At 61.8% G+C, this 26,044-nt stretch overlaps 1 protein-coding gene across 11 annotated transcripts in view; it reads right to left on the reverse strand.

Moving 5' to 3' along the window:
- EP400 (E1A binding protein p400) overlaps window positions 1-26,044 on the reverse strand; it is a 98,215-nt gene that overhangs the window by 7,109 nt on the left and 65,062 nt on the right. For 7 of the 11 annotated variants that reach the window (XM_047828486.1, XM_047828488.1, XM_047828494.1 and 4 more), the window contains 21 exons: window positions 24,845-24,956; window positions 24,528-24,671; window positions 21,137-21,277; window positions 20,606-20,689; window positions 20,133-20,267; window positions 19,870-19,914; window positions 19,637-19,790; window positions 19,182-19,423; window positions 18,899-19,072; window positions 16,920-17,056; window positions 16,746-16,802; window positions 14,225-14,303; window positions 13,871-14,122; window positions 12,853-12,901; window positions 12,668-12,777; window positions 7,588-7,795; window positions 7,265-7,458; window positions 5,485-5,703; window positions 3,558-3,753; window positions 2,972-3,096; window positions 967-1,113 (listed from right to left, as the gene is read on the reverse strand). In XM_047828486.1, coding sequence (XP_047684442.1) covers window positions 967-1,113; window positions 2,972-3,096; window positions 3,558-3,753; window positions 5,485-5,703; window positions 7,265-7,458; window positions 7,588-7,795; window positions 12,668-12,777; window positions 12,853-12,901; window positions 13,871-14,122; window positions 14,225-14,303; window positions 16,746-16,802; window positions 16,920-17,056; window positions 18,899-19,072; window positions 19,182-19,423; window positions 19,637-19,790; window positions 19,870-19,914; window positions 20,133-20,267; window positions 20,606-20,689; window positions 21,137-21,277; window positions 24,528-24,671; window positions 24,845-24,956 — 3,004 coding nt within the window. The remainder of the gene's footprint in view (window positions 1-966; window positions 1,114-2,971; window positions 3,097-3,557; window positions 3,754-5,484; window positions 5,704-7,264; window positions 7,459-7,587; window positions 7,796-12,667; window positions 12,778-12,852; window positions 12,902-13,870; window positions 14,123-14,224; window positions 14,304-16,745; window positions 16,803-16,919; window positions 17,057-18,898; window positions 19,073-19,181; window positions 19,424-19,636; window positions 19,791-19,869; window positions 19,915-20,132; window positions 20,268-20,605; window positions 20,690-21,136; window positions 21,278-24,527; window positions 24,672-24,844; window positions 24,957-26,044) is intronic. The other 4 variants (XM_047828496.1, XM_047828493.1, XM_047828490.1 and 1 more) reach the window with 2 other exon arrangements.

The raw sequence follows: 26,044 nt of genomic DNA on the forward strand, positions 1-26,044 counted from the left end.
TTCTAACGGGAAAATGAAAACGAGTCCCTGTTTGTCTATCACCTGGAAAAAACAATTCCAACAAGGTTAAAAACCTAAGTGTGAATGAAAAACTACGAGGTTTGTAGAAGATACGGGAAAGGAACGTCGGGACGTCTGGGAAGGGTTTCTTAAGCAAGACACAGAAAGTGCTATTCAGAAACAGGAAGACTGACGAGTCCCGATACGTTAAAGTTAAGAACTTTGGCTCATCCGGAGACACCACACCGTGAGTGCAAAGATCGGGCGCCGACGGCAACAGTACAGAGCCCCGAGGGCTAACAGCCAGGGTGGGAGCAGCGCTGGGAGAGCACGGGAACGGGCAGTGGCTCACAGAAGACGAGAGCCGCCGGTCCACGGGGTCCTGACAGGCGGAGCCGCGGCAGCCGCCAGAGGGACACGGCGGCACGCCGGCAGGCCGAGGCCAGGAGGAGGCCCGGGGGGCTGGGACCGCTGCAGAAGCCCGATGGACGCGCACCCCCCACAGCGCCGCTCCGCCACCCCGGGTGGCCGCGTGCGCAACTCACATGTGCGAAGCAGCCCCCCTGCTGAGGCCCGGCACGCGTCTCTGCGGCTCCTGCCACCTTCCGTAAGCAGCCACAGGCCGGCGGCGAAGCCAGGAGCAGCCCACACGGCCGGCGGCAGCCGAGTGATGGCGCGTGTGGATGCGTGAAGCAGGAAGCTGACCGCTAACTCCTGGAGGAGCCTCACAGGCATGAAGGACGTCCCCGGAGCGTGACCTCAGCACGGCCCCCAAGCCACACTGCTGAGACCCCACAGGCGGCAAAGCCAGCGAGGCACGTCAGGGCACGGCCACCTCCGAGGAGCAGAGGCCCACCGTGCGGCCTTCGGGGTATCCGCCGGCGGTCACTCCGCGCCCCACGCATCCGACCAGCCCGTGCGCGCCCGGTGGTGTTGCGCAGTCTCCGCATACGCGCTCCCGCTCACCTGGATCTGGGTCTGCACCTGCTGAGCCCCGGCCAGCTTCTGGGCCTGGGACATGGGTGTGGTAAGAAACTGGGTCTTGAGGGCTGGCTGGGTGGCATAGGTGACCTTCTGTGGCTGGCCCTGAGCAGCGATCTGCTGTGCGGCGATCTGGAGAGAGACGGCCCTAGGTCAGAGCCAGGCGAGGCCGGGCGTTGCCTCCTCGGGGCCAGCGGGGAGGGCCCCTGGCACCCCCAGCCCGTGCTCCTGGCACGGCCCCGCCTGTGTGTCCCCGGCCGTGCCCAAGTCCCCTGGGAGACCAGGCTGGGGCTCACCTTTACACCATCTGTACGCCTGGCGTCGTGTCCATCCTCACGTCAGTGAGTGAACTTGACCACGATACAAAAAACACCCGCCTACAATTTCCTGAATCTAATTTTACGATTTGGGCACGTACCCAAAACCACTTGGCATAAAGGGCGAGACACCTACACGCACGACCTTTGCAGGTTTAATCTCATTTCTAGTTTTCTCTGCCAGAAGAGCAAGGACTGTTCCCCAGGCCGTGCACACAGTCTACACGGTTGGTTTTGGAGGCCGTGGCCACCCACGGTATTCTTTAGTCTTTCAGGCCACACGAACATCAGACCGACGCTACAGCTAAGGCCCCCCGCCCCTCTTCCCCGCCCCAAGATATGCCAACCCTACAATGACACAGGCCCAACCACGGTGTCCTCGGCATCCTGGCACCAGTGCCTCCCAGAGTGGCCGGCTCTGCGAGCGGCCCCACCCTGCATGCCTATGGAGCCGAGTCCCAGGATGGCCTGAAAGGACCAGGGAGGGGACTCGGAGTGTCTCCTCCTCAAAGTGTCCGCCACAGGGGAGACACTGCCCCGGCGGTGGGTGTGGCTCTGCAATCAAGGAGCCATACCTTTCTTGAAGGCCAACGGCTCCACCCACCCGGGAGGAAGGGGCAAGAGGTCCCGAGGGCACACATCTGGCACGTGGAGCGGCTGCTGCCAGAGCCACCCCACCCCCCACCCCCTCCGCCCTCCCGAACGTGTCTGCCCTGGCACGCCCTAACCACGCCCCTGGCCGGCGCGGCCACAGACGCTATGGGGTCAGGGGCGGGCGGGATCTCCGCCCCCAGCAGGCCCCTGCAAGCGGGACGGCGACACTCCGGGAAGAGCCGTCCGTCTGACGCGTGTGCCGCACGCGGGACCCTGCGGTCCGACGGTCAGCTCTGCGACTCTGAGCAAGTCACTTCCTTTCTCTGAGTCTCAGTTTCCTCTGGGTAACACACGCAGCCCTGCCCTGAAATCCGACACCGGAGCGACAGCTGCTCCCGTGCAGGAAAACAGCGGGTCTGACACGCACTCGGAGAACCAGTGTCATCGCCTACACGTCGGGCTGCGAGCTGCCAGTGAGTACGCAGAGCAGCCCAGCACCTCACTCTCGCTTCCTCTCAGTGGGGCGCCTGCAGAGTGCACGGCCTGGGGACCCGAATCAGCTCAGAGCTACGTGCTCGCACACTTGTGAGTCAGCGAGACGCTGACAGCGCTCCTTCCGGCAGGCCCCTCTCCCCTCAGCTCGTCACTCCCTTCACGGCACGCACGCACGCGTGTGCAAACACACAAGGACACGGCCCCCGCCTGGCTCATCTGAGCATAAGGTCTGTCCCGTACACCGGGGGGCCAGGCACTCACACACGGAGAGCTACACCTCCACCCCCGAATCCTTCCGGCCCTTTCCCAGCCGTGCAATTCCACAGCCCGCTTCCCAGCTCCCCGCAGGCTCCTGGCACCCGGGGCTCCCCGTCCCGTAACCACATTCTCCCCGGGAGGCCTCACAGCAGCTCCTACCCCGAGACCCCCGTGCAGCCTGAGTGCACAGGCATGGGGTCGTCAGGCAGCGAGGCGAGGCGAGGCGCACAGGACCCTCCCGTCCCACGCGCACACCGTGCCCGGCGGCAGGGCCCGGCTCGGCGTGGAGACAGGGTGGCGGGAGGATCCCCGCAGGAAGCCAGTACCTTCTGCTGGACAGCCGCTGGGCCTGGGGCAGCCTGCGGCTGGATGGCTTTCTGCTGCTGCACGGCTTGCTGCTTCAGCTTCAGCAGCTGCTGGACGTGCACGGGCTGGGCCACGACGGTCTGTCCTGTGAACACGACCAAATCCTTAGTCACAGAGCTCAGGAGGGACGCGGGTCTCGGGGCTTCCCTGAAGCTCCCTGCATCTCCCTGAGCCGCTGGGTGGTTCAGACTGACGGCCGTCCCTATAGAAAACCTCACGCGGGATCTGTGCGGGACAAACACGGCCACCCCACGGGCACGTTTACGTGGTTTCTGGGCTCATGAGGACGTTCACGTAAAGGTACGGGGAGCTCAGAACGTTAACGGTTAAATAGAAAGGCCAAACCTTGTACTTGGGAAGCCGAGGGACACTCCGGCTGAAGGTGCATTGCCCTGACATGCTCGACGTGGGCGTCCAGCACGGAAGCCGCCAGGGCGGGTGGCCATCGTGCCAGAGGACGCGCTGGCCCCGCTCGAGGCTCTAAGCGCAGCGGGGGGGTGGGTGGGGGTGGGGGGCGGAGGGCGAGGGGCCGCACAAGACAGGCACCTGCGGCTTTCTGCGGCTGCCCGATGGCCACACTGATCCCGGCAACGTTCATGGGCAGGGTCGTCACGCCCGGCGAGGAGACCACGGCCGCAGGCACGGACACCACCGGAGGCTTCGCCAGCGCCACCTGGGCCGGCTGGGGCGCCTGAGCCTGCATCTGCCCTTGCGCCTGCAGCTGCGAAGGGGGAACCCGGGTCTAAACAATGAAAATAATGGGAGAGTCCAGAGATGTTCGGGATGGCACGCGTCTGTGCAAACATTTCCCCACAAGAGGCCAAGCGGTGGGAAACGATTCACAAAGTGAAAAGTGGTTGTCGGCTGAAGGAACATACGGGGGCGTGGGCTCATCTACGCTTGACCTGCCACCGGCGAGCGCGGGGACGGGGGCTCCATGAGCCCCACGTGCTGCACACCCACACTCGCGATCAGACCCTGCCACGCAGCTCGCACCTGTGCCTCTCCGCCCCCGATCCCCGGAGGAGCCCCGGCCTGCAGCGTCTGCTACACAAGCCGTCTCCCGCTCCTGTGGCCCCTGCCGCACTCTTCCGGAAAGCTCTCCCACGGATCCCACCTGTTGCTACTCAGTCATCACGCTGCTACCGAGTGCTCGTCGATTATGTTGCATCTTCGGAAAGGAAAACAGATCCACTTTACCTGTGCAAGCACTTGGCTAACCCTAAACCTACACACACGTGAGTGTGAAAACCAGCGTTGAGCCCATGAGACGTTCTCACCTTCGTGACTTGCTGCGAAAGTGTGCAAAGCGGGATGACTTGCACGTAGCTTGTGGTCGGTTTCTCTGCCTTTTGCCACATCATCGTCCAAAGCTGCGTGCTGTCCCAAAGAGTGGGACGCCACTGCACTATTTGGTAAAGTCCCCAGTTAAGGGGGACCTACGTCCCTCCTCTAACACGCCCATAACGACAGGATTGTGCGCCCGGCACGTGGTACTCCTCCTACTAGTTCTTTAGAGGGAACAGACACAGGTCCCCGAGGTAAACTGGTGAGCAGTTTTTGGCCGAATCACTGGAACTCCCCCCAGAGTCGGAGCCGATCTCCCTCCGGCGACCCTGCAGGGGGCACGTGCCGCCTTCCCTACACCCTGGCCACCACACGTGATCCCCACTCTTGTTTGAACTTAACGTTTCTTGTGAACACAGGCAGAACCACACTTGCCTTCCCGGTTCCCGTCCACTCCCACCCGTCTCGCGGCCTTAGAGCAGGCGTGAGGCACACGCACAGCAGAGCCTGAGCACCCAGCCCGAGCTGCCCAGTGGCAGGCGACTAGCAGTACGATTTGGGCAAGTTACCTGAGCTGTGGGCCTCAGTCTGCACACCTGCACAGTTGAGTGCACACTCAAACCCCCCTACTCCTGCCTCAGCAGCAGCCTGCGAGCACTGATCACGTGAGAGGTCCAGGGCCTAGGGCGGCGCCTGGCCCGGAGCAGGGTCCCTGCCGTTAGCGGTCACTAGGGCCAGAACGGGGGGCTCCCCAAGCAGGACACAGGCTCGCCTGATGGGACAGTGTCTGGCCCACAGCACATGAGACCCGCTCTTGCCGAATCTCACTCCTCTTCCCAGACGCTGATTTCACTGCGACTTTCTGCTCCCCTTCAGAAACCTCCAGAGTCTCTGGGCCGACAAAGCACAGGGACACCAGAGCCTGGTTTTCAGGCCTCGCCCACCTCCCGACATGGGCCTCGTCCCCAACAGAGCCTGGCCCTCCCTGCATCGTCTGGCTCACTCCCCGCCTCCTCCAGCTGCCCCGCCCGCCAAAGCTCTGGGCGGCTTGGGGAGGGAAGCGCACCTATCGCTTTCCTAGGAGGCCCGCCAGAACGCCTAGCGTCGGCCTGAGCAAGCAGTAACAGTCCACGTAAACGTTCAAAGACATTGCCTCGGAAAAACAAATGCATCAACTGGAACTTACGAGCCGGGCCACCTGGAGGTTGGCCACGGTGGTGCCCGTGAGCAGGGCTCCGGGCCGCGGGGCCGTGACCGTGGCCAGCTGGGGGCTCTGCTGCGGCGTGGGTGGCGGGGCCTGCACTTGCACTTGTGTGGCGGGCTGTGGGGGCCCTGGCGGGGCCTGCGGTGGGGGGGCCTGCTGGGGCAGCTGCAGTTTCTGCTTCTGCATTTTGATCAGATGTTCCTAAAACCCAGATAAAGTAGCTTTTCATCAATATTAGCCGCATTCCAAATCCATAAATCTTGGTTTCAAGTTACCGTTGAACTATCTATTAAACACCGAGGTAGACAGTTGCTAATACGCGATATGCAAACCATAATCTAGGGGCTTTCTGACATTTTGTAAAAATGTTCTTTTATTAAAAACTAGCATTATTGACGCAAACTAGAAACAGTAATTCTGACAGATGAGTGAATTCACAGCAAAATTTCTTGGTTTCTCTCACTCGCAAACAAGTGACCTTAAATCCGTAACCTATAAAATTTTTAAAGTCTATAAATCATAATCCTTTTTGAACTTCTAAAGTTTATTAGGAGACGTGCATCAGCTCTCAACTTTTTGTTCTAAGTGTCTCCAAATGAATACAATCGATAAAGAAGTCTCATGCCTTTAAGTTAAAACATTAAGATGCCAAAACAGCCCAAAAACTATTTTAAGGAGTCAATTTTCTTTTTAGAGAACTTATGCTGTGTAATTCCTATCAGATCTGTGTCTACATGGGGACAATGACAACAACTCTGAAATCGACTTCAGAGAGAGCAGGCTGTGCCCAGGCACAGGCAAACAAGTGAGTGATCGGGAGGCCCCGGCAGCCGTGGGCAGGCCCTCGTGTCCTGGGGAGAAGCAGGACATGGGGAGGAGGGAAGGCAGTGCAGAGGGAGCTGGGCCCAGTAACTTTCTAATTTAAGGGCCGTCCCCCAGACTTCTGCAGTAACGGCCATGTTCTAGACCTGGGCTGTCCCATCCGGTAGTCACAGAGCCCCTGACACGTGGCTGGCGCGACAGGAGCTGGGTGCTTTCTCTGGGATCACTGCTGGGCCTTCTGGCTATGATCGAGTGTGAATGCTGTATCAGGTGGCTCGTCCTTTCTCTGGTGCGCCTGGGGCCTCACTAGTGGAGCCTTGGCTGAGGGCTTGCACACCGCCCCCCCCCCCCCCCCCCCTGCAGCCCTCCGGCATGCCCTCTTGCCCCTCTGCAAGCGAAAAGGGCGGCCCAAGGTCAGGTACTTACTGTGGCAGGCCTGGGAACTAGCTGGAACTCTAAAACACTGTCCTGTTTCTAGCAGTTCTGTTTCTCTACTCACTACCCATGCCAAGCAATGGCGCTTTTCCAATGTGGCAGATACAGTATCTCCCTTCAAAGTGAACGTATTTTTGTACACGATTGCACAGGTGGTGCAGAGCGGCAAAAAATCAGGAACGTCAGGACTCAAATCACTTTGAGGAACAACACCGCACATGCGCTACGCGTCACCATTTTCTCTGGCTGGGGACGGAACCTCTACTTCGGAGCCTGAACTGCGGCGCACAGCGCCAGAAAGCGAGCGGGAAGACACGTCTCCAGAGCGCTGTGACCGGACCGCTCACACGACCGTGGGGGGGCACCGTGCGGAGAGTGGTTGTCAAAGACGAGACAAGCACGCTTCCCCCAAAGACCACAGCGGATCCGTGCAAAACACACCGGGAATTAAATGACAACGCGAGGCATCGGACGGCGTGCGTGCGGTTTCCTGCCAGATACTCACCGGGGTCAGCTTGCCGACAGCTTTGATCTGCGCCGGCGACTGGGCCTGGCCCTGGATCTGCGGGACCTGCACCTGGGAGGGCGGTGGCGGCGGCGGCGGCTGCGGCTGCTGCTGCTGCTGCTGCTGCTGCTGCTGCCTGAGCAGCTGGAAGTGTGCGGGCGTGATGGCCTTCCCGGGCAGCTGCACCCCTGCGGCTGGAGAGGGGCTCCGTCAGACCTCGCACGTACACGGCCCTCCCCTCCTCCCGTGACAAACGGCCGCTCGAGGTCCCGGCTCGGTTTAACGGTGAGAAGGGTCACACGGGAAACCGAACCCGCCTTTACCTTGGGACACCTGAGTCACCAAAGACCGGGTCGGGGTCTGCACCGGGGTCAGGCTGGTAGTGACCACGGCCGAGGCTGTCACAGAGGTAACCGCGCGAACGCTCTGGGTGGGTGCCAGGGACACCAGGTCGGACGAGGCCGTGGCCGGGGAGCCGACCGCTCGCGGCTGGGTGTGGACCACCTGGGCGGGAGCAGGGCCTCCGGAGGTCTGCAAGAGGCGACGGGGGAGGCCGTCAGGTCACTCGGCGCTTTTCTCTTTTCTCGGTCGTGGGAGGCAGAGGACCCCAATCTCTGAACCCAAGAAAACGGAGCGCTTTCCGGATCTCAGCGGCTTGACAGGCTGAACGTGCCGACGGAGCGAGTTCCACTAAAGCGGGTCGGTTAACCACAGAAAACCAGTCTGAGACGCCGGTGCTCCCGTCCCCGCTGTCCTCAAAGACTCTTGTCCCCGGGACACTGTGAGGTTTGGGCCATCCTCCAGACGACGGTGCTCACTCCCCAGACACCGAGCTTCTCCCGCCCCGGCACAGGCGCTGCCGCTCCCTGCGCCCCACACGTGGACCCTCCGAGCCACGGCCGCCCGCGTCCCGCCACGAGCAGCGGGCATGCCTCACTGACTCCCCTGGTCCCTGCCGGCCCCTCGGTGCGGACGGCCGCCCCGTCCCCATCCCCGCGCGCGGACCCGGCACCACGCTCTGTGCTTCCCGGGGAGCCGTCCGGCTCCACGCGCCTCGACCCTGCTCTCCCGCCTTCCCTCACAGCACGTCTCTCTCCTGCTCTTCCCTCCCGAGCACGGGAGTCACGCTCGTATTCCTCTGGTGGCTCCGCTAAAATTACCCCGTGAACACTTGCTAGAGTTTCCTCAACGGCGTCACACCCGTGCTCCTCCTGAGAGACCGCAGAGCGTTTCGGCGCCTCGGTCCCCCGCTGACTCACATGCCGCCGTCCCCGCGCGTGGTTCCTGCTGTCGGCCCCGCGCGGAGTCGCTGTCGGGTCGGCGTCCGCCTCGCTCCTCACACCTTCCGTCTGTCAACAGCCGCCTTCTGCCTCAAGCGTGTTTCATTCGGCAAGGGCCCACCGGCCGGGACCCGTCTTCGTCTGGGAATGCTACGTTACCCTCGTTCTTCAAGGTATTTCCGGAAGAGATGGAATCCCAGAGGTGGTGGTCACCGTCACTAGCTCATCGCGTCGTCCCAGCAGCTCCCGGCCTCACGGCCGGCGAGAAGGAAACCACCCCCGGAGGCGGCGTGCCGGGCTCGGGCTACTTCCACGTCTCTCTGCGGCCGGCCCCTGCGGGCGCGGGCTCCGTCCCGTGGTCCCACATCGGGCTGCATGGGGACCGGTCGGGATTTCTGTAAGTACGGGTCAGTGCCGTCGCTCAGTTCTGGAAAACTCGCATCCTCAAATGCTGCCTTTGCCCGCCCTCCTCCCTGCCTGGATTCCGATGCACCACAGGCTCCCGGTCTGCAGCCTCACGCGCTCTCTTCCACGCACTCCCTGCTGTCGCCCACACGGCACCGGGCGGGACTCCTCTTCCAGCTAATTCTCCCAACTGTGTGTAAACACGATGTAGCCCGTTACCAGAGTTTTTCTTTTTTTCAATCCTGGTAACCATATTTCTCATTCCCGGACGTTCTCTATGGTGAACCTTGGACGGGTGTGGGGGCCACAGGCGCCAAAGCCCCTGCACAGTTGGAAATCCACAACTTTGCCCTAAAACTTGACTACTACCCTCCGGCTGACAGAGAACAGACTTGTGGCTCCAACTCTGGAGGGAGAGAGGCCCCACCTTGCGCCGCCCCTGCGGGCAGCACGAGGGTGGAGGGAATCTGGGGTTCACTTCTGGCTCGGCCGCGCATCCCGGGAAGAGCCGCCGGGCTCCCGGCTCACGGGGTCGGCACCTCTGTCCAGACACCCCAGGGGTGAGCGAGCCTCAGGCTCACACGGGGTCCCCTGTCCGGCGACACGGGTAAGAGGCACCGCAAGGCAGACACCACGTCGGTGCAGTTTCTCTGCATTTCTTCCTCCTTAGACTTTGCCCTAATACATTTTTCGTCAGCTCCTTAAAACTTTTTTTTTTTTAATTTTTTTTTTCAACGTTTTTATTTATTTTTGGGACAGAGAGAGACAGAGCACGAACGGGGGAGGGGCAGAGAGAGAGGGAGACACAGAATCGGAAACAGGCTCCAGGCTCTGAGCCATCAGCCCAGAGCCCGACGCGGGGCTCGAACTCACGGACCGCGAGATCGTGACCTGGCTGAAGTCGGACGCTTAACCGACTGCGCCACCCAGGCGCCCCTCCTTAAAACTTTTGAAGAGATGATGAGTCTTCTGTATCCAATGGTTCGGATGCATTTCGTTAGAGAGCAGTGTAAGTAACAGGCCTGACCTCATTACCAGAAACAGAAGCCCGTTCCTGGACTTCTGAGACGGTCTTCCCTCTGCCCTTTTCTTCTCGGGTCCCATTCTGCGACACACGCAGCGTCACGGGAACTGTCCCAGGGCACACCTCTGCTCAGGCACTTCCCAGGGCTCCCAGCTGCCGGCGAACACACCCATATCCTTCAGCCGGACACACAAACCCTAAGACCAGTGAGCTCAACGTCCCACGGTGCGAGCGCGCAGGGCCCCTCTGGGAGGGGGATTCCTGCCTCCGTTCGGACGTCTGTTTGTGCCCCCTGAACAGAACCACCCGCCGGGCCCCGTACACGCCTTCCCAGTGCTGAAGAGTCGCGTGCATGGACGACGTCGTCCCGTCCTCTGGAAGCTCAGAGAGGCCTCCCTGGTACCCGTCCCTCTTGGGCGCTCCCGCCGCGGGACTCTCAGAGCCCTGGGAAGTACGCCGTGTGGGACTCCATATTCTACTCCCACGTCGCCACAGAGAGTATCTCGTCTCTGAGAGCTACTCAAAAAACACGTCACGGATGGATTACTTTACCTCCTATAAACGTCAAATGTAGAAACGGGTCTTTTTCAAAACAGAACGAGTGCAACGACTCGGGTGTCCACCCTCACACCAGGAGTGCTACTGGCCGCGCAGGACATTCGTAACGCCACACGCCCAGCCACCGGCTGCTGTTATTAAGACGCTAAATCAAAAGTGCTTTACTGCAAAGCATAAAGAAAAGTAAGTAAAGTAATCCTAAACGATACGCTAGAAAAACTTCTCATTTATGCCGTAGCACAGACAGTACAACTCTCCCATTTCCGGTACACGGACCTACGAGCGTTCACAGGTGCATGTGGCCAAGCAGCCACCGCAATCTAGATACAGATCGTATTGTCTCCTGTCTCTACCGTTTTGCCTTTCCCACGTTATTTAAACGTGAGGCCTTCTGAGATGCTGCTCACTGGCAAACCTTGTCACGCGAGCCAGCAGCCCACTGTGCACGGCGGGGTGTTCCTAGAGGGAGCGGACGTGCCAGCGGGCCCTCCCATCCATTCACGGCTGAAAAGTCCTGGGGTCGCTTCCTCTCCGAGTGACTATGAACGAAGCCCCCCGCGCACACGCTCAGGCTTTCCGTGCAGAAGCGTGCTTTCGCTTCCCTGGGGGAAATCCTAGGCGTGGAGGTGCGAGGCTGTGCGGCAGGCCGCCTTCCCGCATTTCCCACACGACGCTAAGACTCCGCCATCAGCAGCGCGAGCTCCAGGCGGGCGGCCAGGTCTGGTTTCTAAAGCCGCGCACAGAGACACGCGCCGGCACACCTCACTGGGCCCTTCGCCTGCTTTTCCCTGAGGACTGACAACGTCCAACCCCTGTCCACGCCTGTTGTCCCTGCTTCTTCTTCGGGGAGGTGACTGCTCAGATCTGTGGTCCGCCGTCTAAAATTGTTTTCTTACTGCAGACTCCTCATTCAATCTACAAACCGGTCCTTCATCACACGTGGCCAACAAGCATTTTCCAAGCTTTCCATTTTCTTAATATATTTCAAGCACCAGATGTTGACTTTCACGAAGGCTAACTTTCGGTCTCCGTCCAAAGCAAGGGAGCAAAGCCGTTCTCCCAGGGTTTCCGTGTACGGGTCCTTCTGTTTCGGGTTTTACGTTTGGGTGTGCGATCACCTCGGGTGACTCCTCGTACCCGGCGGGGGCCCGGCTCGTGGTCTCGCAGGCCTCCCAGCGCCACTCGTTGAGAAGACCAGGCTCTCCCCTTGTGGTCCTCTGGCGCTCTCCACGGAAACCAACGCCCAAGCGCACGTGGGTCTCTTTCTGGAGTCGGTACCCCATTGTGCGGAGCTGCACCTGCCCTGCCACCGCCACCTTGTCTCAATCACTACAGCAACACCTTTCGTAGGAGACACTTTCAAAACCAAGAGGGACAATACTCTACTTGTCAGAGCACTGCTCGCGCAGGGCACGTGCCGTCTTTGGATACGTGACTAAACTGGAAACGGAGATGTAAGTTGAGCCTCCTCAGTCTCGTTTATTTTTGTCACTTACAGCGAAGCACCAGGGGCAAGGAGGTGGCCAGACACGGTGTGTGTCCTGGTGAGTGCAAGGTCTCCCGGTTCTGCGCTCAGAGGGTCTCACGGCCCCACGGCTTTCCCTCTGCCCGCTTCCCACGCACAGGACTGGCCGCCCCACGAGCGGACCACGCCTCCTGCGCTTCGCACCCCACCTGGCCCTCGCGTGCCCACCCGTACGGTTCTCCCAAGAGTGGCCCTCTCTGCGGCCCCACGTCCCCCCAAGCAAATCTGTCACGGTACATGAGGCACCCCCGTCAGTGGAGTCTGCGACCCAGCCTCACGACCCGCTTTCTCCTCCCACAACCGCTACAGGGATTTCAACACACGCCCTCAGCAAGCACACCGCGGACGCCGTTCCCTGAACACTCACATCATCTTAGGAAATTCAAGCTGGGTCGGTACTTTCTGCCCCACTGGGATATTTCTTTAAAAAGCAAACAACTTTTGGGGCAACCCCTGGCTTAGTCAGTACAGCCCCTGATCCTGGGACTGTGAGTTTGATCCCCACATTCGGTGTAGAGATCACTTTAAAACGATAAATAAATACAAACAAGTTCCACGGGGTCCTAAGTCTCACGTGCTACCGAAGGTACCCGTGCGCAGGGACAACTCACGGTCAAGGCTCCCGGTGCCACGGGTGAAGCAAGACGCTTATTAATTGACTGGAAGGTGGCGGCAGGGACACCCGCGATGGTGTTCACGATGACGTTTCCACTCACTGTGCCTGTGGGGAGAGACCTGTGAGGCAGGAGCACGGGGATGCAGGAAATTCTCGTGGGGGCGTCTGTGACCCCCTTACCTGTGGGCATGCTTGTCCCCGTGACGGACGTTTTAATGGCTCCCGCCTGCTGAAAACAGAAAAGCATCTGGATTTCAGGACAAATTCTTCCCTGCGTAAAACCTCCGAGTGTTTCCACTTCATCGGAATCATCCAAACGCATGCCTAGTTCCACAGCCCCACGGCCGACTCCTGCCCCGTTCCTCTGGGGCCCCGGCCACACCAGCCGTCCCAACCCCCACAATCGCCAAGCCCGAGGCTCCATGCTAGCTGCTGCCCACTCTCTCCCCACAGACTGCCATCACAAGGGCCGCACACAGAGTCCCTCCCCAACCACCCACCACTGTGCCCTTGGGGCCACGGGAGCAGGGGCTCCGTGAGCGAGTGAGCTTTCTGACGGAGGAACCGTCTAGGTCACGCGACAAGCCCACCGCAGTGGACGCAGCTACGGATGAGGACCCACGACCCCCACGCCCGGCAGTGGCGCTTCCCAAAAAGGTCCAGGCGTTCTCCCCACGTGTGACTCCAGTGTCCACACCGCACGGGGACAGGCCACGCGGGCGCACATGGTGAGGAGCACACCGGAGCACAATGACAGCAGCACAGGACGTGTGGGATCGCGAGTCAGCCTTTCTTTCCCTATTCCGTGCGTCACTGTACCCCTCTCCCTGACGGGCACCGAAGACCCATGCGCACGTGTGTGCGGGAACACGCCCACACGGGCACCGAGGCGAGGCGCGAGCGTCGGGACAAGGGAGTCTGCACGGTGACACCAATGGTCCCCGTGCCTCCGTGGCCCGACCTCACAGCGACACCTCGCTCGGCCCAGCCCCAAACTTCCGGGCTGCCTCCACCTCCTACCCTGCCCAACAGCCCAGCCACGGAGCCCAGCGCGGGCGGAGCGCGGCTGAGGGCGCCCCCTGTGGCCGCACGCTCCTGCCGGGGCAAAGCTGGGCCTTCCGCCTCCTGAGTAAGCCGTGCTTGTGTCTAAACAGACCCTCTGCACCGACCCCGTCTCCAGGGAGAGGTGTCCCCTCACCAGCACGGCGGCGCTGCCCACTGTCGTGATGGCCGGGGGCACCTTCGGCGGGGGCTGCGCGGGCTGTGCCTGGGGCTGCGCCTGGGCCTGCGGCTGGACGGCCGGTGGCCCCGGGGGCTGCTGGCCACCCGCTGCCTGGGGCTGGGGCAGAGGCGGGGGCGGCTGCTGGGGCGGCGGGGGCTGCGGCTGCGGTGGGGGTGGCGGGGGCTGCGCCACGGGCGGTTGCTGCGCCTTCTGCTGATCGGCCAACGCCTGCAGAGGCGGAGAGGAGAGGAGAGGAGAGGCGCCGTGGGGAGGAGCCCGCCCCCCACGCCCCCCCACCCTGGCCCCACCCGGGGCCCCCGGCATCCACACCTTCTTCTCTTTGGCGATACGCTCTGCTCGAAGAGATGCAACCTGAATGGGAGGCAGCGGTTTGTCATAGTTGATGCCGCTAAAACACAAGAGCAGATGAGGAAGATAAACGGACGCGCTCGGGGGGAGTGGAGTACTCCAGAAAGGCAGGGGCTCTCACCACCCGAGCAGCCAGGTGCCAGGAGGCCGCTGTGGTCAAGCCCCCTCGCAAAAAAAAAAGCTGCAGGAGTCGTCCGAGACCACGTCTCCTGTTCCCTTTCCACAGAGAACCTTCCAGGAGGCAGGTCCGGTCCACCACAGCGGCAGCCGGTACAGTGCCGGGTACGTCGGGGGACTGAAATGTGTGCATGCGCCCCACGGCTAACCACCTGCTCCAGGCCGGGCCTCCCCTCCCCCAACCAGCAGAGCCATCAGTAGCCCTGCGTCCCCAGGCCCCACTCCGGCCCTCCAGACGCCCCTGTGTCCACGACAACTAACATCAGGACCTAGCGCCACCAACACCCCCGGCTGGCCTCCCAACGGCTCCAGGCTGACCGGCAAAGCCCAGGGGGAGCCCAGGGGGAGCCCAGGGGGAGCCCAGGGGGAGGGTGGGCCCCCTCAGAGCCCTCCCCATCCCGAGACCTTGCTCCTGGGGGGGGGGGGGGCGCCCCCCAGTTCCTATTCCCTCCCCATCTCCTTGACGCCTGTCGTCACAGAGAGTCCAGCTTTGTTTCAAGCCTCACGGACGCCCTCCCCGCTTCTGGGCCTTCCCTAGCAGGGCCCGGGCCGTGCCGCACCTATCGGGTGCCCCTGCACGTCAGCCCCTCACCGCCCCCATGCTTGTGCCAGCCCGCTCGGGACGTCCCACCAGATCCCGCCGCCCTGCCCCTGCTCTCACGTGATCACCCGGGCCTTCCTCTGGCGGTGGTCCCTCCTGCACACAGGGCTCCCTGGGCCAGCCGGCTCCAGGCGGGGCACCCGCAGCTCGTCCTCCCCCTGGGCCGCTGGCCCGGCCCCCACTCCTTGCGGCCCCTCCCCCTCGGCTGCCATGGGACTCCGAGAGGACAGCCAGCTGCGGGCCCACGTGCCGGCCTCTCCTCTCCCCTCACCCCCACCTTCCAGCCCTGTCTACACGGGGCCCGTTCCTCTGACCTGAGCCAGACACAGAAACTAACTTGAGCCCCCAAGACACCCAGGCCGGTGCTTGCCTCACCCCAGCCAGGCTTTCACACTGAACAGCCTCGTCCGCCCGGGTGCCCCCGAAATGCCCACCTCCCCGCTTGCCCCGCTCCCCTGCCTCAGAGCCACCCGGGCCCCCTTGTGCTCGTCCTGCAGACCTGCCTCGTAACCCGTTTCCCTCAGCCCCACAATGGGGGACCTGACACGCCCTCGCATCGGAGCGACATCCAGCAGGAACACCCCCGGTCCCCTCTGCCGGGCTGTTTCGTGCCGTCTGTCTGTGGGACAGACCTTCCACCTCCATGAGATCGGTCTGAGTTTGTGTCTTGCAGGCACAACAAACAAGATAAGAACGTGCCCTTCTGCTCGCTGACGAACCGCTGGGCCCAGCACAGCGCCAGGCACACAACGTGTCAGTAAATGGTCCATTGCGGGGATCAATCCGCCAATTTAATCTACAAACACATACTGCGTGCCAGCTCTGTAACCCAGACCCCAGAACCCCTACGTCCACAGACACATGGGTGCTACACAATTCGAGTACAGAAGGCAGAGGCGGTCTGCACCGTGAAGAAACACAAAGGACCACGGTCTGACTGTCGGCAAAGGGGGAAAGGTGGTGTGCGAGGGGGGGGCCCAGGCACCAGCCACGTGGACATTCAGGGAAACCGTCCCGGGACCAGGAGGCGGGGAGCATCCTGCGGAGGCCAGGCCCGCAGAGCGGCCATGACGGGCCGCTGGGGTCTCAGGGGAGACGGGCCAGCTTGGGACCACGCTGACAGCCAGTAAGGAGGAAGCAGGGCCCGTGGTATGCTGCAGACCGTCGCTTGGACAACCAGGAAGGCTGGGCCCGGGTGGGCATCCAGGCTTCATCTAGACACGTGCTCCCTCGTCGTAAATCGTCCAACGCTCGGAAAGCAAGGAGAGCCTACGCCGAACACCCGGACGGCCGGCACTCAGACCCTGACGTGGCCTCACTGCCCCTGCTTACTCGTAACCGCGCGTCTCCCTGCCCACCCTTCGGTCCGTCCTTTGTTCTCTTTTGCTCACTCACAGAGCAGGTACACTCACCCCGACGCCCGGGGTACACTCCAGGCAGAACGTGACGTGTGCCAGGAGAGAGGCGGTACGGCTGAGAGAGGACAAAGCCTCTCCTGCTGCCCTGCCCGTCCGCCAGCGTACCCCGCAGGCTGCAGGCAGGGACAGACCCTTGTCACGGGAACGCCACGCGGGCAGTCGCTGGAGATAACCAGCCGCCGCCCGGACGCGTCGTCTGCACGATTCACCGACCGCGCTGAGTCGAAGGGAACGTGAAAACAAAGACATTTCACATGACGAAAACGTGTCACAGATACAAAAATACCTTTCTGCCAACACGGAGGCGTGCTTGGGGTTTTTCTGAAAGGGATTCATGCCGAGCCTGCAGCACAGAAAGGAGACGACGGTTACCAGCGAGGACCGCCTGCGGGAGGACGCTCATGGCAGGCCGCGCACGCTGGCTCCGTCACGGGCGGAAAGGGGAGCTCGGGGAGCATACAGAGGCTTGATGGGGGGGCTCCTCTTCCCGGCCGTCATCTTCATCAGGTCGAAGTGGCTCGTGTACAGCTGGGTGTGCGTGGCGTTCTCGTCCTGGGCGTACATCTGGCCCGTGCGCAGGGGACGGTTGTTCTTACTCTGAGACAAAATCGAGGGCAGAGCGTCAGGCGGGCGGCGGCTGATTCGGAGGCCTGGTGCTAGGCCTCCCAGATCGCGCGCGGGTCCTCCTTCCCGAGGCGGCACTGCCACCCGCCGGCTGCGGGTCCTCAGGCCTCTCCAGGCCTCTCCACGCGCCTGCTCGTGTGAGCCCCGCGGAGGGAGGACTCCCCTTCCGCTGGGACGGCCGCTGGGCAAGGCGCCCGCGGTCGCATGCGTCGCGTGAGGCGGGGCCGGTGTGGCTGCCCCCACGGCAGACCTCCGCCCGCACGCACAGAGGAGAGAGGCACGTGCGGGTGTCTGAGCCTGTTCTCGGGGGCTTCCGGCACTGTGTGTGGCTGGCGACCTTCCCCTTCACGTGTCCTACAGTTAAACCAAGCAGGGCTCTCTGGGACTGTCCTCCGCGGCTCCAGGCTCCGACCGCCCTGCCACCGGGAGTCAAACACTGCGTGTGGGACGGGAACTGAGACCTCTACACAGTAAGCGCCGTGCTGGGAGACGCGGTGCACGGGCACCTCCCTGCGTCGTCTGAGTGACGCCATTAAATCGAGCAGGGCGGCATCAGAGGAAAGCCAGAACAAGACGGGCGCGGGAAGGCCCCGAACGCGGGACCTCATCTCCCACGTCACCGTACGGGGAAGGAAGAAAGGCAGAGCAGGCTGGGGACCAGGTACGTCACGAGAACACCAGCGGCCGTGGCAGGTGGTGAAGGGGCTCCGCTCCCACCCGGCTCCACCCAACACGCCGCCGCCGCCCCGCGTCTGTGAGCGCCACCCTCCAGGCGGAGTCTGCGCCCCACACGTGGCCCTCCGCACGCTGCCTACGGTTCGTTCGGAACGTCACCTTCGTGCCCAACACGTGTTTTGTCTTCTCCTAGGGGTTAACTTCACGTGTGACAAAGGAAAATAAAGCGTCGGCATCGTGTTTCCCGCGTTAACGCTACGGCTGTAGCGCTTTCAACAGATCAGACCAGACGCGAGGTTGTGCGAGGTCTCGTCGGTGAAGGCACCACGGGTGCTGTGAAAAACACTTGCTTTTTTTGTTCTTAAACAAAAAGCAAACGAATGCCCTGAGACGAACGTTTCTGGGAAAACGAACACGGAGACGATAGAGTGATTTTCACCCTTCATCCGAGGACCTCGCGGGCCTCTGCCGCACGTGCCCTGTGGGGTCAGCGTGGGCGCAGGCCTTGGGACGTTCTCCGGAAGGGAGGCAGACGGGAGGCAGACGGGCGAGCGGCAAGACGGGAGGTGGCGAAGACAGCAGATGACGGAAAGAAGCCCGCTCGGCTCAAGGAACGAGAAAAAGCGTGCGGGCGGACGCTCGTCCACACAGCCGGCTCTTGGGGGTAGGGTGGGGAGAGGTCAGGCCGCCGCCACGGCCGGCTTCTCAGGAAAGACGCCAAGCACCTGGCCGCTGTGCGTTCGGCACGTGCCACGCACGATCGGCGGGACGGGGGTCCAGAGCCGGTCCTGCCACCGTGGCAGCCAACGGGCCCGGTGGGAGCACGGCAACGACACAGCGGGAAGACACAGACAGACTCCTGAGGTAGAGCCAACGGAGCCAAAGAAAGGCTCTCGAGTTCACCCGACACCTTCTCAGGAAAGGAAAAGAGACGAAGGTGGGCCAAGCTTGCGGACGGCACAGAGAACTTTCCAGGTATGGGACCGTGGCCTGCACCGACGGCGGCCGTGAAGGCAGAGCCGTGGGTGCACGCCAGGGACGGCGCAGGCGACCCGCCTCGCCAGGCTCCGCGGAGCCGAGGGCCGGAGTCCCGTGGGTGCAAGGGGGGTGGGGAGCGGGGGGGGGGGGGGGGGTGCTCACCTTGCCCTCCTCCCTCGGAATGAGCACGTTCTCGTAGCGGCTCCGGCACTGCTTGGAAGAGCGGTAGATGCGGCTGCAGGAGTTGACCACGTCGCTGACGAGGTCCCAGTTGGGCGTGTGGGCCGGGGACACGATGGCGAGGTTCAGAGGTAGCTCCAGGAGCTGCTTCACGGCCTAGAGGACGTTCCAGGCGACAAGGGTCAGCGAGACCCACCGGCCGGTTCGTGCGCTCTCCCAAGGGAGCACGGCGACGGGACGTGGGCCAGAGGGGCCCCGCGCTCACCTGCAGCAGCGCCCAGTCCTCGCTGATGAGCCACTCGGGGTTGTCCGGGCCCGACTCGGCCGTGGGTTTGGCAAACGTTGGCAGAGGCTTGGCAAACTGCGTCTGCTGCTTCAACAGAATGTTCTTCTTCTGCTCCTTCCCTTCCCGCCGCATTTTCAACATGCCGGGTGTCGCGCGGTCGAACAGCGAGCGGGGAGGGACGACGGGCTCCCCGTGGCGCTGCTTCTTCTTCCTGCCTGCGACTGCACGGAGGGCTTTCGTCAGCCAGGCAGCCGACGGGAGCCCGCGCCTCCGCGGGCGAGGGGTAGGAACGGGGCGGGGCGGGGGGGCGGTCACCACGGAGCCGCTGGCGGAGACGGACCCACCCTCCCGCTTGCACGCCAAGCGGGGCCACGGGGGCTCCTCCCCAGCCGCGAGCACAAACCAAGACACGCCAGCGTGGCCGCGGGGCGCACCTGACGGGTCCGTGCGGTGGCGCCTGCGCTCCTTCCTCACGTACACGGGAGGCAGCTTGGACTCCGGGATGGGCGTGCTTTCGTACGTGAGACACAGGACCGGGTCCACGTAGATGTCGTTGTCATCCTGGGGGGGCGTGGGCGGCGTCCAGAGCTGTGCACAGGAGGGAGAGCCTGAGCCGTGCGGCTCCGGGAGGGCGGCCGCCCCGACGCACAGGGGCACCGGCACTCACCGGCATGACCTCCATCTGCCCGTCGGCACCTTCACAGACGTACTCCTGCGGGTGAGGGGCAGGCTCAGGGCGACCCGGTCCGAGAAGCAGCCACAGGCCACCAACCGTCTACCCTGCGCCGGTGACGTTGCCCTGACCGCACTCGGGGAGGAGCCCGCAGGAAGCAGACACCTGCAGCCGAGGGTCAGGCCTCCCGCAGCGGCCACGGGAACAGAGAAGGGCCCGGCCCGGCAGCAGCGCCCCGCAGCCCGCACCCCACGTACCGCACTGTAGGCGTCCTCCCTCGTGTAGGTGAGGAGCTGCTCGTGCTCCTGCTCCTGTAGCGCCCGCGCCTCCCTCTCCCGCTGGGCCCTGGCGTTCCGCGCCTCCCACTCCGTCACGGCGGTCAGCACGGCGTCCTGGCGGGGAGACCGCACACGGGGGCTCTGGGACTCCCGACGCCGCGGCCCGGCTCGCCGCGTCACCGGCCGAGCCCCTCTCCGGCCACGGGCTCTCTGGACCCCTCCCCGCCCCCAACACCTAGCCCTCCGACCCAGCCGGCATCAAGCGACTTCCGGTCGAATGAGAAGCGTTCCCTGGGGTTTCCCAAGACTTCCTTTTTGTCTCTTTCCACACCGGTGGGTTGGATTTTCATTCCCTGACTTCCTGGCAAGTCACTTTACTTCAGGCTGAATTTGCCTCTGAAGCCGAGGCCCTCGTGGGTGGTGGGACCAGAAGCCCGCCCACCTGCCCTTACCTCGCCGTTGCCCTCCTTCTCCGGGCCAGCGGGCGTGTGGAATAACTCCAGGTAATTCAGGGCATACTTTTCAATAGGTGTAAGCTGTTTCAAAAATCACGTTTTGAACAGAGTTAACAGCAAATCAAAAAGGTGAAGGTCCTTATATAACCCCCCGCCAACACCTGGATCAAGAAAAGGATCATTCAGGGGCGCCTGGGTGGCGCAGTCGGTTAAGCGTCCGACTTCAGCCAGGTCACCATCTCGCGGTCCGTGAGTTCGAGCCCCGCGTCAGGCTCTGGGCTGATGGCTCAGAGCCTGGAGCCTGTTTCCGATTCTGTGTCTCCCTCTCTCTCTGCCCCTCCCCCGTTCATGCTCTGTCTCTCTCTGTCCCAAAAATAAATAAACGTTAAAAAAAAAAAAAAAAAAGAAAGAAAAGGATCATTCTTTGTCACAGTGACAGCGGAAAACGTCATGAAAGGGTCAAGCGCTGAAACGTCTAGGTGTCCGTCCGGAAACTGAGTGGGAGCACAGAAGAGAAAGCGTCCAGACCTGTTCCATAAAGTCTGCTAACTCCTCCAGCTGCGATGGCTCTTCCTTCCACCCTGGGCCGTCGCCGTCGGGCGACCCTGGCACCGCTTCCTCCTCGGGTTTCTGGGCATCGTCCTCCAGGTACTCAATACTCTTGAGGGCCTAAAGAAATTATCGTTTAAATTACTTTCAGGTGTTTTTAAATAAAAGCATTTTGAAAAAGAGCGGCCCTGCATAAATACCGACACGCCTGTGCCGCACACGGAGCCTCCCTGCGGTGACAGAAAACTAAGCGTGACGGAGGAGGGCAATGAACATGAGCGCCTCACGGCCACGGCAGACAGCAAGCCCCAGCGAAGGGCCGAGCGCTGCCGCGCCACAAAGCTCCCCGGCCCTGAGAACACAGAGCGCGGGGCACCTCGTTCAACCTCGCAACCGGCACCCGGCACGGCCACGACTCAGATGAACGACAACCCTTCCACAGCACGACCGGGGGACAAACAACCCTACGCCGCAGCTGCCAAAACCAAGCCCGTGGAAAAGGTAACGCAGACGACAGGCGTGTGAGACGGTCAGCATCACCACAGATCAAGAAACCAAGCAAGAGGAAGGAGGTGCCTTCCCACAGCCAGGAGCTCACGCCTGACAGGGGTGGGTGTGGATGGGCATGCTGGTGCATCGGACATGAGCCCACAGTCTCTGGTTTCAGGGTATCGATTACCGACTGTATAACCTCTTTTCTTGGCAATCTGGCAAAATCTGCAGTTTAAAATGTTACCTGACCTCACACAATACAGAAATCGTTCCAGATCGCACATCTAAATATGAAGACCACTGAGCATCTACAAGAAAACGAAAGAGGACGTCCAGACGACCCAGGGTAAAACGACCCAGGGTAAAGAGAATGTTTTTTAAGCCCCAACCATGATAAAGACGGGCTACTGGTTGGCTTCAGGACCCAGGGTTTCTGCTCATTGAAAGACAAGCAAACCACAGAATGCACAAAGGTATTTTACAGATTCACCCAGAGCACATAAAAAGTGCCAACAAACCACTAAGAAAAAGAAATAACCCAGTTAACACAAAAAAGGGAGGAGGACACAAACAGGCACTTCACAAAAAAGTGCCTGCCCTGCCAGGGAGCACACGGAGGTCCACAAATTCATGGGCCGACAGCAGCGACACAACACCAGAGACACGGCCCACATCCGCCAGCACGTGGCCGGAACGACACCCCCACGCCTCAGGTCCCATGCAGCCAACAGAGCATAGGTCGGCTCGGCCAGTCTGGAAAACTGCCAGCGGCACCTGCTAGTCACGTGCTCACTGATGACCCAGGGGCCCCACCCCAAGATGCAGTTAGGGTGTCTGCCAAGAGACACTGAGCAAATACAGATGCGGGGCTCAAAACACAGTCACATGGTCCCACAGTGGACCTGATGAAGTCACAATCGCTGGGAGACACGGGAGCCACCGTGACCCAGAACCAGAGGCCAGGCCCACACAGGCACCAGGGTGGTCAGGGGTCAGAAGGGTGAGCCGCCCTCAGGGACAGGAGTGGTGAGGAGGCAGGCGGTCCCCAGGGTGCCTTCCCTGTAGCACCCTCTCAAGCTCTTTGTGACGTGCATACTTGCCATACGTTCTTGTACTTTATCGCAACTTCCACGGAGAGCCATGTTCCCGCGCCAGTCCCCGGAAGAGCACCACGCCCACTGGAGAGGTGCCGGGAAGCCCAAGGTGCCGGCTGCTCGCCCCAGCACACCGACGGCAGGGGCCTCCCCCAGACCCCCACACTCATTTCACCTTCAAAAGCCCCCCCCGGTACCTCCTGCTCTCACGGGGCCATGCTGCTCCCATCAGCCTGCGCCCTGGCCCCCACGATCCAGACTCAGCACAGAGCCGGGAGGCCTCACTGCCCCTCACCCCTCACCCCCTTCCTGACCCCCGGCCACCCCTCTGCCCGTGGCACTCCTCACCGGGCATCGGCCGCCCTGCACAGGGCCCTCTGCCTCGGCAGGGAGAGCCTGCGTGCTTCAGTCTCTCCTCTCCCGGTATGCAAGCTTCGTGGGGAGGGGAGACTGTGCCTTTTACTCGACACTAGATCCCTGCCACCTAGAACACAGCCAACACACAGCAAGACGTTCAACAAGGACATTTCAACAGCGAGTGTGCGTCAGCCTGTGCACCGCACGGAGCGGCACACACATGTCCCCAAGCCAACGGCACCCGAAACACCATGTTTCCCGCACACACGCTTTCCCACCTCATTTTTCTCCCAGGACACAATCAAGGGTTTTAATGCCAAGACGGTTACCTCATGGCCAGGAGCTATTTTTTTTCGTGCAGTTTTTCTTTTTTAACCTTGTGCAAATAACCCCTATCTTTGAAAGAAGGGGGTCAATCTATCTGTCCCCCAGATGAAGAGTTATAAGGTGTCCCCGCAGGGGACACCATATGTAGGAAACTCCCGGAACCGCACACAGTGCTTGTCTCTGAGCAGGGGCGGGGGGGTGGGGGGGTTCCTGGGGCGGGGCGCTTGCTTCCATTACAAGCTCTTGAGGATTTAACACACACATTTATTACTTCTCAGTAACCAAGTGGAAATTTCTCAGGGCACCAAGGGCACGAGGATGGGAACACAGGCGGAGAGCCCCCACAGGGGAACCGGTGTACTTTACATCGCAGGCAAGGGCGGGAAGAGGCCCAGGACACGGGGGTCCCTCCGAGGTCGAGAGTCTGGAAACCAACACCCAGGAAGGAGGGGAGCAGGCGACGGCCTCCCAAGACGGGCCAAGGGGAGGGGGCGCCCAGGGGCGCTGCAGCAAGACCACTGCACGAGGCGGGGGGGGGGGGGGGGGGGGGGGCACGTGGCCCCAACAGCGGGTCTGTAAGGGGTCTACACAGCAGCACCACCTGAAAGCAGCAGCACATGAGCCGCGTGCGCCATCTGAAACCTCTAGGTAAGTTAAAAATGTATTCAGCCCAGTAGACACAGATACTACCATTTCAACGGTAAGCAACATAAAAAGGTATTAACGAGACCGTTTATGCTCTCCTTTGCACTGTCCCCAGAATCAGGTGTGCGTTTTATGCTCGCACACACGGGGCGCCTGTCAGAGGGGCTGAGACTGCAGACCGTGGGGACGGGGAGACCGAACGGCCGGCTGCGGCCTGGGGGAGGCAGTGTGGCTTGGGAAGAGCAGAGGAGCAGAGGGGCACAGGGATGGCTGCTGAGCTGGGCAGCAGGGGCCTGAGGCCCCACCCTCTCCGCTGCTCCCTTTCCCTGCTTTTCCAGCCCAAGCGCCTGCAATGGAAAGAAAGCAGGCAGGAGAGGTGCGCCGGGGCCGAGCGAGGGGGCCCACAGAGCGGGCAGGGCACGTCCCGGGTCACCTCCGGGAGGATCTGTCCTCACCTCAATGAAAGGTCTTGCAATTTTGGGCGCGATGATTTCCGTGGCAGAAGGTTCCTGAGAAAGGACGACAAACTCCTCCGCCTTCACCGGGAAGCCAGCGTCGTCCGTGGGAGAGCACACCTCAAACAGCTCCTGGATGGTACGCTGTGCACGAGACACACGTTAGCTTCCAACACGGGACCCGCATCAGTGCCTGACCGGAGCGCCAGACCGCGTCACCAGGGAAACCGCCCGACGACCCCTCACCCGTCCGTGGTGAACCCACGTGCCCCGTCACCAGGTGGCAGGCACGAGGACCACACACCAGTGACGGGTACCTGTGTCAGGAATGCCATGGAATAATCGTTGCCCTGAGCGGCTACTTCTCGGATCAGGTCTTTGGTTCCGTTTTTCAACAGCTTCTCTTCGATGGAATTGCCGCTCACAAGCCTACGAGACAGACACACACTTACGATGAACACGGGCCACCGGGAAGCACGACGCCACGAGCGGCTGGGGTGCGGGTGCTCGGCAGGGGCTGGAAGGCTCTGCACGTGCTCGGGGCGTGCCTTAACACGGTGGCCAAGGCCACCTCTCCCGTGTCCTCTCCCCTGCGCACAGGGTCCCGCGCCTCCGTGACTGCGGTCCCTTCTGTCCTCTTCCCCTCCAGCCTCCACCTAGAAAAGTCCTCCTGGGTCCCCCAGAGGGACCTCACACGGAGCACCCGACCCCCCAGCGCTGACAGCCTGGCGAGCACGCTCACACGGTCACGTGCACACGCAACGGCGGGCCGCGTCTGCTGCCCCGCACGCTTCTCTACACTATGCTTCCCTCCTGAGTGACGTGCTGTAGGGACGACCCCCCCCCCCCCCCCCCCCCGCAATGGTTCCGGTGTCTGTTCGACGGCCAGGGTACGGCTGTACTCTGGGCACGGACATTTGCTGGTTCCCGCTTGGTGCCGTGTAAACAAGCTACAGTAACGGCCTGCACCACAGGGGTCCCCTGGAAGGTAAGGCTGGGAACAGAGGCCACGCACAACCTTCCGCTCAGCAGACCTCGATAAATCGCTGTCCAAACAGAGCAACGACCCCACTCCCCGCTCCGGGTGGGAGCTGCCTTCACCAGCACCGCCAGCAGCTTCGCCCACCGCTGCCTCCCATCTGGCTGCGTGAGGACGGCCATCACACAGGCGGCCACCGGACCTCCGCCTGCCAAGCCCGTCCCGCCACATGTGTGGGCAGCTGCAATGGCTGGTTTGGATTCTCAGGTCCCCACCCCACCCCCCAGCCTTTCTTGAATAAAGGCTCCTTTACTTCTCACCTTGTCAGAGCTATCCGACCCTCTGTCTGCTATGAGATTGCAAACGATCCCCCCAGTCTGTTATCTGAGCATCAGCTTTGCTATGGTATCTTTTGACAAACCCAAAACTGAAGTTTTCATTTGACTGCAGTCAAATATGTCTATCTTTCCTTCCTTCTGAGCTCCCTGTCCGGCGAAAATTATCCCTTCAAGCCACAGATACTGTCCCTTCAACTATC

The sequence above is a fragment of the Prionailurus viverrinus genome, chromosome D3 (genome assembly GCF_022837055.1).
Source record: "Prionailurus viverrinus isolate Anna chromosome D3, UM_Priviv_1.0, whole genome shotgun sequence".
Classification (NCBI taxonomy): Eukaryota; Metazoa; Chordata; class Mammalia; order Carnivora; family Felidae; genus Prionailurus; species Prionailurus viverrinus.